General features: G+C 36.1%; 1 protein-coding gene across 1 annotated transcript; it reads right to left on the bottom strand.

Annotated features, from left to right (window-relative positions):
* Window positions 1-236: 236 nt before the first annotated feature.
* LOC103449480 (1-aminocyclopropane-1-carboxylate oxidase homolog 4-like) lies at window positions 237-2626 on the bottom strand. Its single transcript, XM_008388803.4, has 2 exons — window positions 1716-2626; window positions 237-729 (listed from the first exon to the last, which is right to left on the bottom strand). Exons 1-2 carry the CDS (start codon window positions 2565-2567, stop codon window positions 469-471), a joined length of 1113 nt encoding a protein of 370 aa, XP_008387025.2. The 5' UTR covers window positions 2568-2626; the 3' UTR covers window positions 237-468.
* Window positions 2627-13922: the final 11296 nt, after the last annotated feature.

The following is a 13922-nucleotide window of genomic DNA, read 5'->3' as shown; positions in this document are numbered from 1 at the left end:
AGCTCATGACAGGTGTAAGCATCTTACATGATGACTTAAGAATGGATGGTTGTGATTGAGTTGTAATGATGTGAGAGAGTGAGTGTGTTACTCACTCCTCTAACGGTAATATATGCTCTCCGAGTTCCTTGCTTGGTGAGATGAGGAATCCAATGAACCTTGAAGTTTCCATGGCTCTCTAATCTTCCTCTCTGTACATTTATGTATTCATTTTTTCCATTAAGAAACTCAATCCAGAAATCAAACACTAATAATCACACTACAAAGCTTAGCTTGGAAATGAAGTGTTACATTCTTCCCCCTTAAACTTCGAAAGCATGTTGCAAATGAATAATACAAATGAAAATGCTAGAGAAACCACATATTTTATATCTTCTCCCACTAGCATCACCCCAATACATAAAAACATGCTGGAAAGAGATGGATATATTATATATATATATATATATATATATATATATATATATATCAGTTTTTTATAGTGATTTTCTCAATCAGAGACTTGGTATCTATTCCTTTGCCATAGAAGTTTCCAAGGAATTCTTGGGCAGTGAAGTCTCGATAAACTGGTGGTTTCTCAGGTGACAAAAGCTCCGGAAGAGGTCCACAGTAACCATCTTCTCTCCATTTGGATAGGTTGAAAAATATCACGACGGAGATCCGAGCTTCTTTCCAAGGGTTGGCCAACACTCTGTGTTGTACACTTGTGTACTCCCCGTTGGAGATTATCTGCAGCCTCAGACAAAAACACAAAGGGTATAAACCTAATTGAACAGAGAATAAATAATCAATTTAAATAAAACGAAAGAAAGAAGCAATAATCAAACCAAACTTTGAAAAAGTATGGCCATTATAGATTAGTTCAAGTTTTAATTAAATATGGTCGTGATTGATGCGTATTCATGGTGAGGAAATGGATCCATTTTTCTATTATTCTTCATAGAAAAAGGTAAGGTTTGGTCAAGATATATATGCATGTATCCTCCACCTTTAAGCTTTATTGAAAAGTTCTAAAACTTTGTTTATTTGTAAGAATAAGCCGCATGCATGGTATTCAATAAAAACGGCAATATCTATCTTTACATTGAAATATTAAAAGATATTTAAGGAGACAGAAATAAACAAAGTTTGCAAAACAACAAAAAATACGAGGTGAATCATAGACCAAACAAAAAAACGAAAATTAATGAAAAAGATTTGAAAACATTGAGTTTTAATCAAAAGGATAAAAAAGTATTGTAACTTTTAGTTAAAAGTGAACATTACTGGGAGTGTTTCGTTAAAACTCCCAACAAAAAATCGACAACCTTCCTTGTTTTTTCTCGTGAAGTAATGCTAGGAAAACTAAATTAGCAAACTAAATGAGATGTCACCAATAAAAAATGAGCACGTTTATCAACGATTAAGTAATAATCCAATCATCAACTTCCATATCATTTAGTTTACAAAATTTAGTTTACAAATTTAGTTTTCCTAACATTACTCTTTCTCACGAGAGATCTTTTACTTTTGTCCTAGTAAAAATAGGAAAAGTTACTATATCCAAGACAGTGCTGTGTACAGTGCCGACGATGTCGTGGTGAATTCAACTAACTATAACACAAATGTCAAGTAAAATCAGGAGATATACTCTTGTTACTAAATATATCACAGTTGGAAGAAAAATTGTTCATGGAAGAAACAATATAAACATGATATTGCCTCGTTGGATTTACCTGAAGTAAGTCTCCAACGTTAATAATTAAACCTCCAGGCACAGGCTTCACATCCAGCCACTCATTTCCATGCCTAACTTGCAACCCAGGCACATGGTTCTGCAACAAAACTGTTATAATCCCAGGATCAGTATGTGCCCTAATCCCCACAGTCCGATCAGGCTGGGGACAGTAAGGATAGCAGTGCCCCAAAAGCGCCCTCTTATCCGAAAACGTTAACTCCTTAAACCTCCTTCCCTCCAACCCTAACCCTTCTGAAAGCAACTCCATCACGTCCTCCGCTACCTTGGTTGCATGCAAATCCCATGCAACCACCTCCTCCCTACAAGCCTCAGGTATCTCCTCCACCTCTGGCCTCTCCGGACTCATCCACACTTGTAGTGAGTCGTGCCAGCTGGCAGCCGTCGTGCGGTACAAGTCGTTATTGCTAGCATACATGACTCCCTTTCCCTCCTCTCGCTTGTAGTATTTGGATTTGACCTCATGGGGCTGCTCGTGGAACGCTTTGACAGCGTTGACCGTTTCGCCCAAAACAGAAACAGGCACCCCGTGGTTGGTGACTTGGAAGAAACCGAAGTTTTTGGCTGCGGATTTCATTTGGTCAATAATTTTGGGGCGGTGGGCAGCGGAGTTGATGTGGGAAAGGTCGATCGTGGGGATGGTGGTGGTGGTGTTTTTGTACGGCGGTTTGAGATCGGACAAAGTTTGAGGGTCGTGGATAAAAAATTGAGGGATGGAAGTGATGCCAGAATCGGAGAGGCCCTTGACTCCCATCTTTGACTCGTCGAATTCTTTCACTTGCTTCACGCGGTCGTACAGAGTTGCATCAATATTTTTGGCTGCCATTTTCATAGCACAACTGAGAATTAGAACTTTCAATCCAATATAACAATATGTTTGTGCGTTCCCTTTCTTTCATCTAACGATATTTAAAGGTGGGGATGCGTTTAGTGCTCTTTATTTTATTTTATTTTTTAACTAAAAAAGAAAAATAATGTAGATAGTGCTCTTTATTTTTAAGGGAACTTTAATGAAAAATTCCTGATATTGTTCACTTTAACAAAAAAACCACATTTTTAAGCTAAAAAATTAATATTGGTACTATTTACTTTACCCTTTATTTTGTCCTTATAATTAAAACTCAAAGTTTTCAAGCCATTTTTATTAGTTTTTCTTATTTTTAATCCTTTTTTTGGTGCCAAAGTCATGACGTACTGCTCACTGAAATTTCCATTTTACCTAGTCATTAGTGTATGTCCTTTTTATTTATAGTAATGCTAAGAAGACTAAATTTGAAGACAAAATTTTGAAAACTAAAGAACATGAAAGTCAATGATTGGTTTATTATTTAAGCACTGATAAACGTGCTTATTTCTATTGATGACACATAATTTAGTTTGCAAATTTTGTCTTCAAATTTAGTCTCCCTAGCATTACCCTTCGTTTAATTAGTGTCATTTGGTTATGTAGCAAATTACCCATATATTGTTATAAAATTGACGGTGTGTGCAGTGGAATAAATGGAACAAGACACAAAATTTACGAAGTTCCTCTACAGTCAGTGTGACTGCAGTACATCCTCGGGACACCAATGGTGTTTTCATTGAGAGTCTGGAATAATAGTAGTACAAAGATAACTCTCTATTATTTCCTCTCCTCTTCCTCTTTTCTCTCTCTTCCTCTTTCGTGAACTTCCTTACTTCTCTGTATATTTTGATAGCAGTCGAAACACTCTATTTATAGAGCAACTCCAGACAAACATATTCTAACATTTTGAAATTTACAGCACATGACTTTAAAAATACGATATCTTTTATTTCCAAAGTCTACATCACTTTGTGTGGGTATTGAAAATCTATGTGTGGACATTGAAAAATTCTACCAAGGTTTTCAATATCACTGTGGGCATTCATTAACCCACCAGTATTTTCAACACTCCCCCTTGGATGCCCACATATCAATATCAGTTGCCTCATTAAAATCTTGATCTATTTTTGGATACTCCTCATGATGAGTATCTCCCCCTGATTTCAAATTATTTAGACTAATCGTTGATCATTCTGCTTCAGTCTCTTAGTAAAAAGAGTTGTCGAAAGAGGTGTTTTACTTGTTGTTAACTTTCCACAGGCTATTTCTTGAACTGGTCTGAAAGGCTTTCTACTAGACTTGCATCAAATGTCTGAATTTACTCCTTTTATCTGGAGTGGAATTTGATTCAAGGATGGTGGACACTTGATCTTGAATCGGACTTGTGATTTCTTCAAGGACCTTCGAGGCTTGATTTTGAATGAAATTGGACCATGAGGAGCTTCACGTGGCAAGTGATCTTCGGCTTTGTCGGCGATGAATCAGTACTTGTTTGTTGCGCTTGTCTCCACATGCTTCAATGTATCATTTTCACTTGCCTTACTTGTTCCCCTTGCATAAGTGGTATTGTCCCTGATTTTCCCTTATGCATGTGTGGCATCTTTTCTTGTAGTATTTGTTCACTGATGCATGAGTGGAATGCAACATTTGCATTTGGATGGTTCATCACTTTTTAGTGACTGGAGACCTAGCTCCAAAAATAGTTGAAGATGGCTACTCGAGAGCAATACTAGGTAAGCAATCAGGAAAGGTTCCAGGCAGTCAATTCCTTACCGAAAGTTTGAGTGGAGGTTCCGACATATTGCTTTCTTTATCCTTTTCTTTGCAGGTAAGAATAATGACAAAGGAAATGATAGGGAGATTGCATGATATGAGATACTCTTGCTCTCGTCCTTGATAATATGAGGTACTTTTGCTTTGGTATGACTTGTTTTGAAGAGGTATTCTCAGAGAGGAAGAAAACTGAGTATTTCGAGATGTTGTGTTGAATATGCATTCTCGGAGATGAGAAAGAGTTAAACATTCTTGCAGGTCTGCCTTATTATGGAGCACATAGGTTGACATATATAGGGATTTCCCAATAGCAGGTAGTGGTGATGTATCTTTACTCTTGTCAGCAATTGTGATGTAATTAGAACATTAAGATTTACGTGTTTTCAACTTTGTCAGAGATCTTTGACAAAGTTGCACGCGATATCCGAAAAAGCTGAGATTGCATTTGAAAAATGCCAACGAACTTTATTCAGGAAAATTTGGCTTTTGAAATTCGGAGAGTAGTGTCTCTTCGATTTTTGAACAGGTGACCATGTTGCCTCATCTTTTATAGATATATCAATTTTGTTCAGATACACTCAGAAAATTGTCGCCTGCAGAAATTTCCTCTTCTTGTACTTCTGAGATTTTATATGACCTGCTTTTTCCTTCATCATTTCTGAAAAATGGCTTGCCCATCTAACATTTGCTTAGATTTGAGTTTTAGGACTAATACAGGCAAGCCTCATCAGTATAATATATGGCACCCGTCTTTCTTATCTCCAAATGGTTCTCTTACAGTTGGGGACTCTGTGATGAAAAATGACCTGACCGCTACAATGGTAGCTGAGAATCTTTTCACTCTCAAGGATAACAGAATCCTTTCAAACCGGTCTGATGAGGCAGCCGTTCAAGACTCATTAGCTCTCAGTATTCAGTGTGCAAGCTCTGTTTCTAATATGGGCCAACGCCTACTTGCTCGAACTCACCAAGTTGAATCATTGATGGCTGAGGTGGCAAGTCTTAAACAAGAGATTTGAGGGCTCAAGCACGAGAATAGAGTGTTACACATGCTTGCAAATAATTACTCGACGAGCATGAAAAGAAAGCTTGACCAGCTACTAAAATCCGAAGGTCGGACTCGAAGTGACAATCAGTGGTTCAAGTCTTTATTCCAAAGACACTCATTGTCTCAACCATCTGGAGTTTCACCAAGTACTGAGGCTTCACATGAGCAACCTTTGTGAAGACTCCATCATGTTTTCATGTGTATGTACATGTCTGTAATTTCTCGGAGATATCAATAGATAAGCTTTATTTTATTCAATGTATTGTGTCAAATACAATAAAGCATATACTTCACTAAGATGTGGTACTTCTGGACCAAATATCAATTCATCTTCTCCCTTACGAGGATGAATGATTTTTCTTAGTGTCTAAATATTAATAACCACTTGAGTGTTCAACTCATGATCTTCAATTTATATGATTCTTTAATATCATAAATATCATGGATAAGATTCGTGTTGGTAGATTGTTCGATCTGCAGCTTGAGACAATATTTCTCTCAACACCTTATAATCTTTCTTGACTATTCAGGAGTCTCAATTTAATATCATCAATTCTTCAGGAGTTCTAATTTAGTATCATCAACTCTTGCAAGATATTTTAGTGTGTTGCAACAATATCATAATAATAGTACTCACTAAGGCAATTTATACCATGCATTGGTATTAAGTACATAATTTATGTTTTACCCTTCCGGGGCTTACTTTAAGCAATTTGAATCCTTCAGGGATTTTCTACACTTGATGACACATTTTCCTTTGAAATTTATATAGAGCAATTTGCTCCTATGTATACTTGAGGGATTTACTTATGGAGATATGATGTGGGCGACTCACAACCCTTCGTATATAATTCTCCATTCATATGAACTCGTTTACAACCTTGTGTCATATCATGTGAGTGTATTTCACTGTATTACAAATGCCCATATGTAACCTTCTAGGTTCAACATCTTTTGGCTATTTGTATTGTATTCAAGTATATAGGTCTATTTTTCCACGTTCTTACAAAATTGTAATGGAATTGCCTTTCTCCATCTTTGGTCAATAATTTTTCCTTTCATGAAAAAGAACGAGACTCAATATCAACACAGCTCATTTGATGAATTTAGTAGCTACTTAAAAAACCAAAATTACCATTGGTTATCATCAATCTGTGATCCCATATTTTCATGTGCATGTGCATGTGCATGCATAAAAACTTTTCATTTCTTTGGATATCCATTGCCTCTTCAAGGGCATTATACTATATCTCCCAAAATAGTCATAATTTAGAGAATGTGGATCATAACCTCCTCTGGAGCGTTATAGAGCTTGGATTTTAATCTCCACTTTTAGGGTTTGAGTCATTTGGAACCTATACGTCTATCATGTTTCATGCATGAGACATCAACATTCCCATGTCCACAGATTGTCCTTCTAGACCATGTATTAATGCGGCGACTGTCATGCTTCCGGCATGCAACAGTTATGCATCAGGAATGCAATAGTTCAGTAGTGCCATATTCTTTTTTTTTTTCTAATGACTAAACATTTTGAGTCTGAGAGTTTGCCACGCTTCAGGCGTGCAACAGATAACTCATTTACTGCCTTATGATTTTGTCCAACAGGGACATCAATTCTTATAGGCACATTTGTAGCAAGTATATGTGATGTTATCATTTTCGTTGCATCATTAAATGCATCTGGCATTTGATTTGCATATCGTTGCATCATTTAATCATTTTCACTTCGTTTTTATATAGATTGCTTCATGAATCAAAATAAGACAAATTCTCTTCGTTCTTTTGGAACGGTCTTTTCTCATCATTTTTCTGGAATGATATTTTCTCATCGTTCTTCTGGAATGATGTTATTTTCTCCCCCTAAAAGCGGGAAAATTGTCTTATCAAAATCGTAGTCCGCAAATCATGCGGTAAATATATCCCCAGTCAAGGGTTCCAAATGTTGAATGATAGATGGTGTTCAATATCAATGCCTAATCCGCGATGATGCCTCATTTCAATACGTTGTGGCAGTGCAATAGGCATATAGATAACACAACCAAAAACTCGTAAATGTATAATGTTTGGCTAGTTCCCAAACCCGAGTTGTACTGAGAACTATTGATGGTTGGTAACCATGTCTCAACCAAATTAATAATGCATCATGCAAAATAGCATGTACCCATGTAAAACCTGGCAGTTTTATTTTTATGAGCAGAGCGCGGGTAATCAATTTCATCCACTACGGCACTTCAAACTTACGGTGCTTATCAAGTAACTTCATGTCCTGATCTTCAGGATCAAGGACTTCATGCCTGATCTTTCTGTATGATGGAACTTCAGGTCCAGTATGTACTCATCGTAATAAAAAGAAGTACAATAAATAAATTAAAGCAATATGCGGTAATTCCAACCATAGTGAATAAATTGCATTTAAGTAAATAAAGCTTGTGACAAGAGTTTTAATTCAGCACCATTCACATAAATCAAAACTTAAAGCAATAGGCGGTAAAACCGTCAATGGTAAATAAATTGTTTTAAAGTAAATAGAACTTGTGAAAGGGTTTTAAACCAACACCAATTCACATAAATAACAAGAAGTATTAGACCTCATTTAGTTTATTATTTTTCTTTCTTTTGTCAGCATTTATTCAAACCTTTATTATTTTATCTTTCCTTCTGCAGCATGGTGCCATGCACCATATCTTTATTTATTATTTTGACCAAATGGTGCCGTGCACCATTCATATCGCTTTATATTTTATTATTATTAGTTTTCTTAGGGTGCAGTCAACACCACACATTTCCAAACTTTTTTTTTCACATGTGCCTTACCATTCCATCAATCCCTATTTTCTATTATTTTTCTTCCTTCTCTGTCTCTGCCAGTCTCGAAATGCAGGGCCAGCTGGGTTGTTGTGGACATTGCCCAAATTCAATTTAATTCAAAAGGCTACCAGAGACTGGAGTTTTTCTTGCATGACCCAGGGAACATGGCATTGCGAAGCAAGAACCTCCTACAGAGACATATATGACAATGGGGTTGACGGAGGCACAAGAGAGGGAGGCTTAAGTGGAGTCAATCTTGCCATCACCATCTTAGACAACCGAGTATTCATGGAAGTTCTCAAGATCCGTCGAAAATGACGCGATCTGAGTTTCCAAGTCTGATGAGATTCTTTTGGATCTCTAGAAACCAGTTGTCAAGTACGAGTTTTCTCATCTCGTGACGACTGCAGGTCGTTGTAAATTTCAATTCTTACTAGAATTCGGTGGGGTGCTTCAGGCGCGGTGGGAGAGACAGAAAATGGACATACCTTTTATTTTGTGAGATTTTGGCTAGCAGAGGTGAAAGGTAAGTAATGCTTTACCGGAGTTATTACGTTGTGCTTTCCACTGACATGAGAACTTCTCATGTTGATAACGTGTTATAAAATTGATGGTGTGTGCAGTGGAATAAATGAAACAAGACACAAAATTTACGATGTTCCTCTACAGTCAATGTGACTGAAGTACATCCTCGGGGCAGCAGTGGTGCTTTCATTAAGAGTCTGGAATAATGGTAGTACAAAGATAACTCTCTATTATTTCCTCTCGTCTTCCTCTTTTCTCTCTCTTCCTCTTCCGTGAACTTCCTTACTTCTCTGTATATTTTGATAGCAGTCGGAGCACTCTATTTATAGACCAACTCCATACAAACATATTCTTACATTTTGAAATTTATAGCACATGACTTTGAAAATATGATCTCCTTTATTTCCAAAGTCTACATCACTTTGTGTGGGTATTGAAAATCTATGTGTGGACATTGAAAAATTCTACCAAGGTTTTCAATATCACTGTACCCCAGTATTTTCAACATATATATATATATATATATATATATATATATATATATATTGGACACGGGTTATGCTAGGGAGAGTAAATTTGTAGAATAAATTTTACAAATTAAAGGACATTGAAGTTTATGATTTTATTATTACTTAAGTATTGATTAACGTACTTATTTTTTATTGTTGACACACTATTTAACTTACAAATTTAATCTCCTTAGTATTACTCTTAACTGAATAATCACTACTAGGAAAGCCTTCCAAGTGCCACTATTTATAAAGTTCTCCACAGAAAAGGAAAGACGTGGAAAGCAAGATATATAATATAGAAATTGTAAATTCTCAATAATTGTGGCAGTGTAAACGTGTAATATATTATATATACAGGATTACATCATGAAAAGGTTTAGTAAGAATCTAACAGTAATTCCTGATTAAATACTTAAGAACAAGTCAAGTAAATAATATCAGAATTATGGGCCTCAATAACTCCTCGGACACTGGACGGCCCAGGACGGGCAAGTTCACATAATTCAGGACAAAAAAAGGTCTTTACTGATCAATCAAATGGTCAAATATGGCTCCTAAACAGGTTTTAGCGACCAAATTATTGGTCACCGAGTGATTTCTTCAACATCGTAACCAATTCTGCTATGTGCATAGGTATGTAATCTACAAAACTTTAGCTACCACTGACACATAATTAAGCAAGTGGCGTGTGGCTTGTGTAGGTAAGAAGTTCTGCGGGCTGGTCCTGTGAGGGATCAAGCAAACCTGGTGACTCTCAAGAGCCATCCTGTCATGAAAAAAAGTGATAATTAAGCTCAATGATCCGTGTGCGGCACAAAAATATTTGTAGCCATGTACGTAGCACTACGACTGTAATTATAGAAATCTAGGACAAAAGCAATATGAAGTCATGATGTTTAAATATCGAAAGGAATCAATAGAAGTTTGAACGACAAATTTATGTCAAAGAACATGATGTAGGACAAAAATCATGTTATCTTGTTAAGGAGACTATCTTAAAGTGAGACTCTTATTGAACTCTCCGCCACCTGATTTTTTTTGGCACAATATTTATGATGTTGACATGAGAATTGTGTCAAAAAGATAAGGTGACAGAGAATTTATAGAGAGCTCCACTTTCGATAGAATCTTCTTAGAATTTCTCATAAAATTAAGAGGAGAAAGCAACGTTTAATGAAAAAGTGCTATTACGGGCACTACGTGGCAAATGCAACTAATTATAATTTACAACGCAAACGTCTAAATGTCAAGGATGTATCATGAGGGATTTTTTTAAACAAGTGTTGCTTATATTGCACTTACATTATAACCAGTGTATTTATTTATTTTATTAGTAAGCTTTAGAAGTCAGACACGTCACCCATATTTTCTAGTCATGTTATAACACTTGAAAAAGTACATGTGAAAAGTACTATTCCCGCGTAAATATAAAAATTTCTTATATGTAGTACTATACTACGTATCTTATCATATATGTATAACATGTTATAATGTAGAGAGTGGATCAGAAGTAATTAATATCACTAGATTTATATAGTTGTGCAACAAAAGGAGGAAAAAAAAATTGAACATATATTGTCACGATTGATTTACTTGAAGCAAATATCCAACGTTGATATTCAGGATTCAGGATTTAGGGTTTAGAAATGCCCAAAAAGCGCCCTCTCATCCGAAAAAGTTAACTGCTTAAACCTCTTTCCCCCCAATCCTAACCCTTCCGAAATCATCTCCACCACGTCTCCGCCCCCTTGGTTGCATGCAAATCCCATGTAATATGACCTCTTCCCTACACACCTCAGGTATTTGTTCTGCCTTGGCCTCTTCGAGCTCATCCACACGAATAAGGATCCTCTTTGTGAGGATCACGGAGATCCTCCAATCATATTAGTTCATCATATATCGTGTGACTAGAAATCATTGTAAATTTATTTATTTAAAATTAAATATAAATAGTACTTGATAAAAACTGACCACATGATGTACGATGAACAGATGTAATTGGAAGATCTCCGGGATCCTTACAAAGAGGATTCCATCCACACTTGCAGCGTGTTGTGCCAGTTGGCGCCCGTTGAGTAAAATAGGAATATGCCATGTCAGCTGTCCATCTCAGGTTCTCAGCATTAGTTAATAATATGGTTTGTTAGCTGTTAGTTAAAAAGCGAGTGTTGTGGTGAGGTTTATATGAGCTAGTGTAGTTTAGGGATGGGCGCAGATCAGTTTGACACCACAACATAAATGAACTAACTAGTTTTCAAGGGTTCGGTATAGTTCAATTTTGACCAATATCACCATGGAACCAAACCAAACCAACCTAAACCATTGTTAATTTGTTTGATTCAGTTTGATTCGGGCGGTTTGAGCCTATTCAACATACAAATAAAAAACTGTTCAATATTTCAAGGGTTTTTAACTTCTAAACATTCACCTAGCTATCTCATGCATTTCAATTCGATTAAAAAATTAAAAATTTTCGAAACATAAAAAATACATCAAGTCAAATAGAACTAAATTTCAATTAAATAATTAATGCAAAGGAAAAGATTTACTTTTGATCCTGCAGTTTAGTCATTTTTGTGCAGTTTCAGTTTTGACAACCTTTTCAACTTCAAGTGCGGTAGCATTATGTCAGATTTCTCTGTCTTGAAAATTAACAGGGTTAATGATGTGGATTGGATTGGAAGTGTCGAGAACGTCGCACATTGGATTGCACGCTATAGTTTGCAAGTTCGTGGCCTATCTAACTGAGAAGCTTCTTCAAGGCCATCGTCTCTTTTTCCTCATCGGGTTTCTTTCAAGTGGTTTACCCAGCTAAGATATAGGGAGCTGATTTTCACACAACTTTTATAGTTTTTCTCACATCCCTCTTTGTTCCAGGCCATCGGATTGAATTAATCAAACGAAAACAACGGACATGATTAGCCAAAGGTATGTAGGAAGCTATAAAAAGTGTGTGTTTATCATTTCCCAAGATATATTCCGTCTTCACATGCCTATCCTCTTTTGACATTGTTGACGTAATGATGAAACCCTTAAAAAGAATCAATCTGACTTCCAATCCCGACTATCACCTTAAAAAATAGCTTTTCAGTCAAAATGGTCCTTGAAAGTTGCCTAACTCCTGACTTTGGTTCATGAGATTTAAAATCGATAGAAGAGGTTCCTGAGATTGTCTACCATCAATCATTTTGGTCATTCAGTGAAAAATTATGTTAAATAAGAATCAAAATAACAAAATTACCCTCAATATAATAAACAATAGGCCAAAATGATTTGACAAAAATTGAGGGTATTTTTTGTCATTTTATCTTTATTTTATGGAGATTTTATATGGAATGACCAAAATGATTGATTGTGGACAAACTCAAGGATCAATTCTATCAATTTCAAATCTTAGGGATCAAAATGATGAGTTATACAAATCTCAATGACCATTTTGGCTAAAAAGCCTAAAAAAATCGAAGAACAATCCCAAAAGTTAATTATAAGGTTTCCCAAGAAAAGAAGAACGAAATTAACAATTCCATGGTGATTAGATACTGCTTAGGCAAAAAGCCACTGGGGTTGGCCAGCTAATGAGAGTGGTTAGGGTGATGAGAGGTAGGGTAGAGATTCATGGTTCGAAACACTTCTCTAGGATTGGGGCTATTCTGAAATTGTTTCTTCCTATAAATCTTTACAATCAATTTTATAATACCACTATCAACTTGAATTTGTAATTGTATTGGTTACAAGTTAACTTTAATCCAAGAAATACAAAGCCTTTAGTTTTTTGCATCAAAGATTCGAAACTATAGTCTATAATAATATTAGTTGATCATATTCTCTGTTTCTTGCCTAAGCACAATTTTTTTCCTTTGTTTGCAAGCCACCATTATTTTAAAGGAAAACTAATGAAAAGGGTTTGAAAACTTTAAGTTTTAATCAAAATGACAAAAATGTGCTGTAAGTGAATAGTACCAAAAGCAACTTTTTAGAGTAAAATTGTCATTTTTCGTTAAAGTGAATAGTACCTAGAGCGTTTCGTTAAAACTCCCTTATTTTAATTAATTTTTTCATTGGCTTGTTTTATATAACCCCACATACTTTTTTTTTCTTAAAAAAGAGGCACAACTGGTGGTAAGACGTGGTTATCTGCTCCTTTCAGGTCCGGAGAGGCTACGAAAAATTCCGCCCTGCCCGTGGCCATACGCCCACATTTGCTTTTTCAATTAAAATTTATTTTAATACACCCCGCACTTTTTCATAATATCTTCACACCCCACACTTCAACTGTCAACATACACCCCACACTCTTTATATCTTAAAAATGGTTTTGTAGGCCAACCCCACCCCCCCCCACCCCGCACGGGGCCAATTCTTCTTCTTCCTCCTCCTCCTCCTTTGTGAACCCTTAAGTTCCCATTTAATTTTTCACCATTATTGTCTCACCAACCATTTTAGAGACTTTGTGTGACGAAGAATTCTGTTTACCGTGTTTTTTTTCTTCAGAAATTGTGCAACGAAATATATAGTTCGTCGTGTAAACATCTGTTGCCTGATGAAATTTTTCGCCGCCTGAAGTTTTATTATTATCTTTTTGCCATGACGATTTGGCGCGACGAATCCCTTAATTTGTCACCCATAGAGAACTTAGGCGATGAAAAATGCGTCGTCGCCTAAAGTTTGGTC

This window comes from Malus domestica, chromosome 12, assembly GCF_042453785.1.
Source record: "Malus domestica chromosome 12, GDT2T_hap1".
Taxonomy (NCBI): Eukaryota; Viridiplantae; Streptophyta; class Magnoliopsida; order Rosales; family Rosaceae; genus Malus; species Malus domestica.
Note: the sequence above shows the minus strand (reverse complement) of the source record. Positions and strands in the feature narration are given on the sequence as shown.

Coding starts and splice junctions, on each gene's coding strand:
- LOC103449480 (XM_008388803.4), bottom strand. CDS start 2,567: ATGAAAATGGCAGCCAAAAATATTGATGCAACTCTGTACGACCGCGTG. Junction 730..1,715: donor ACGTTGGAGACTTACTTCAG/GTAAATCCAACG, acceptor CTGAGGCTGCAG/ATAATCTCCAACGGGGAGTA.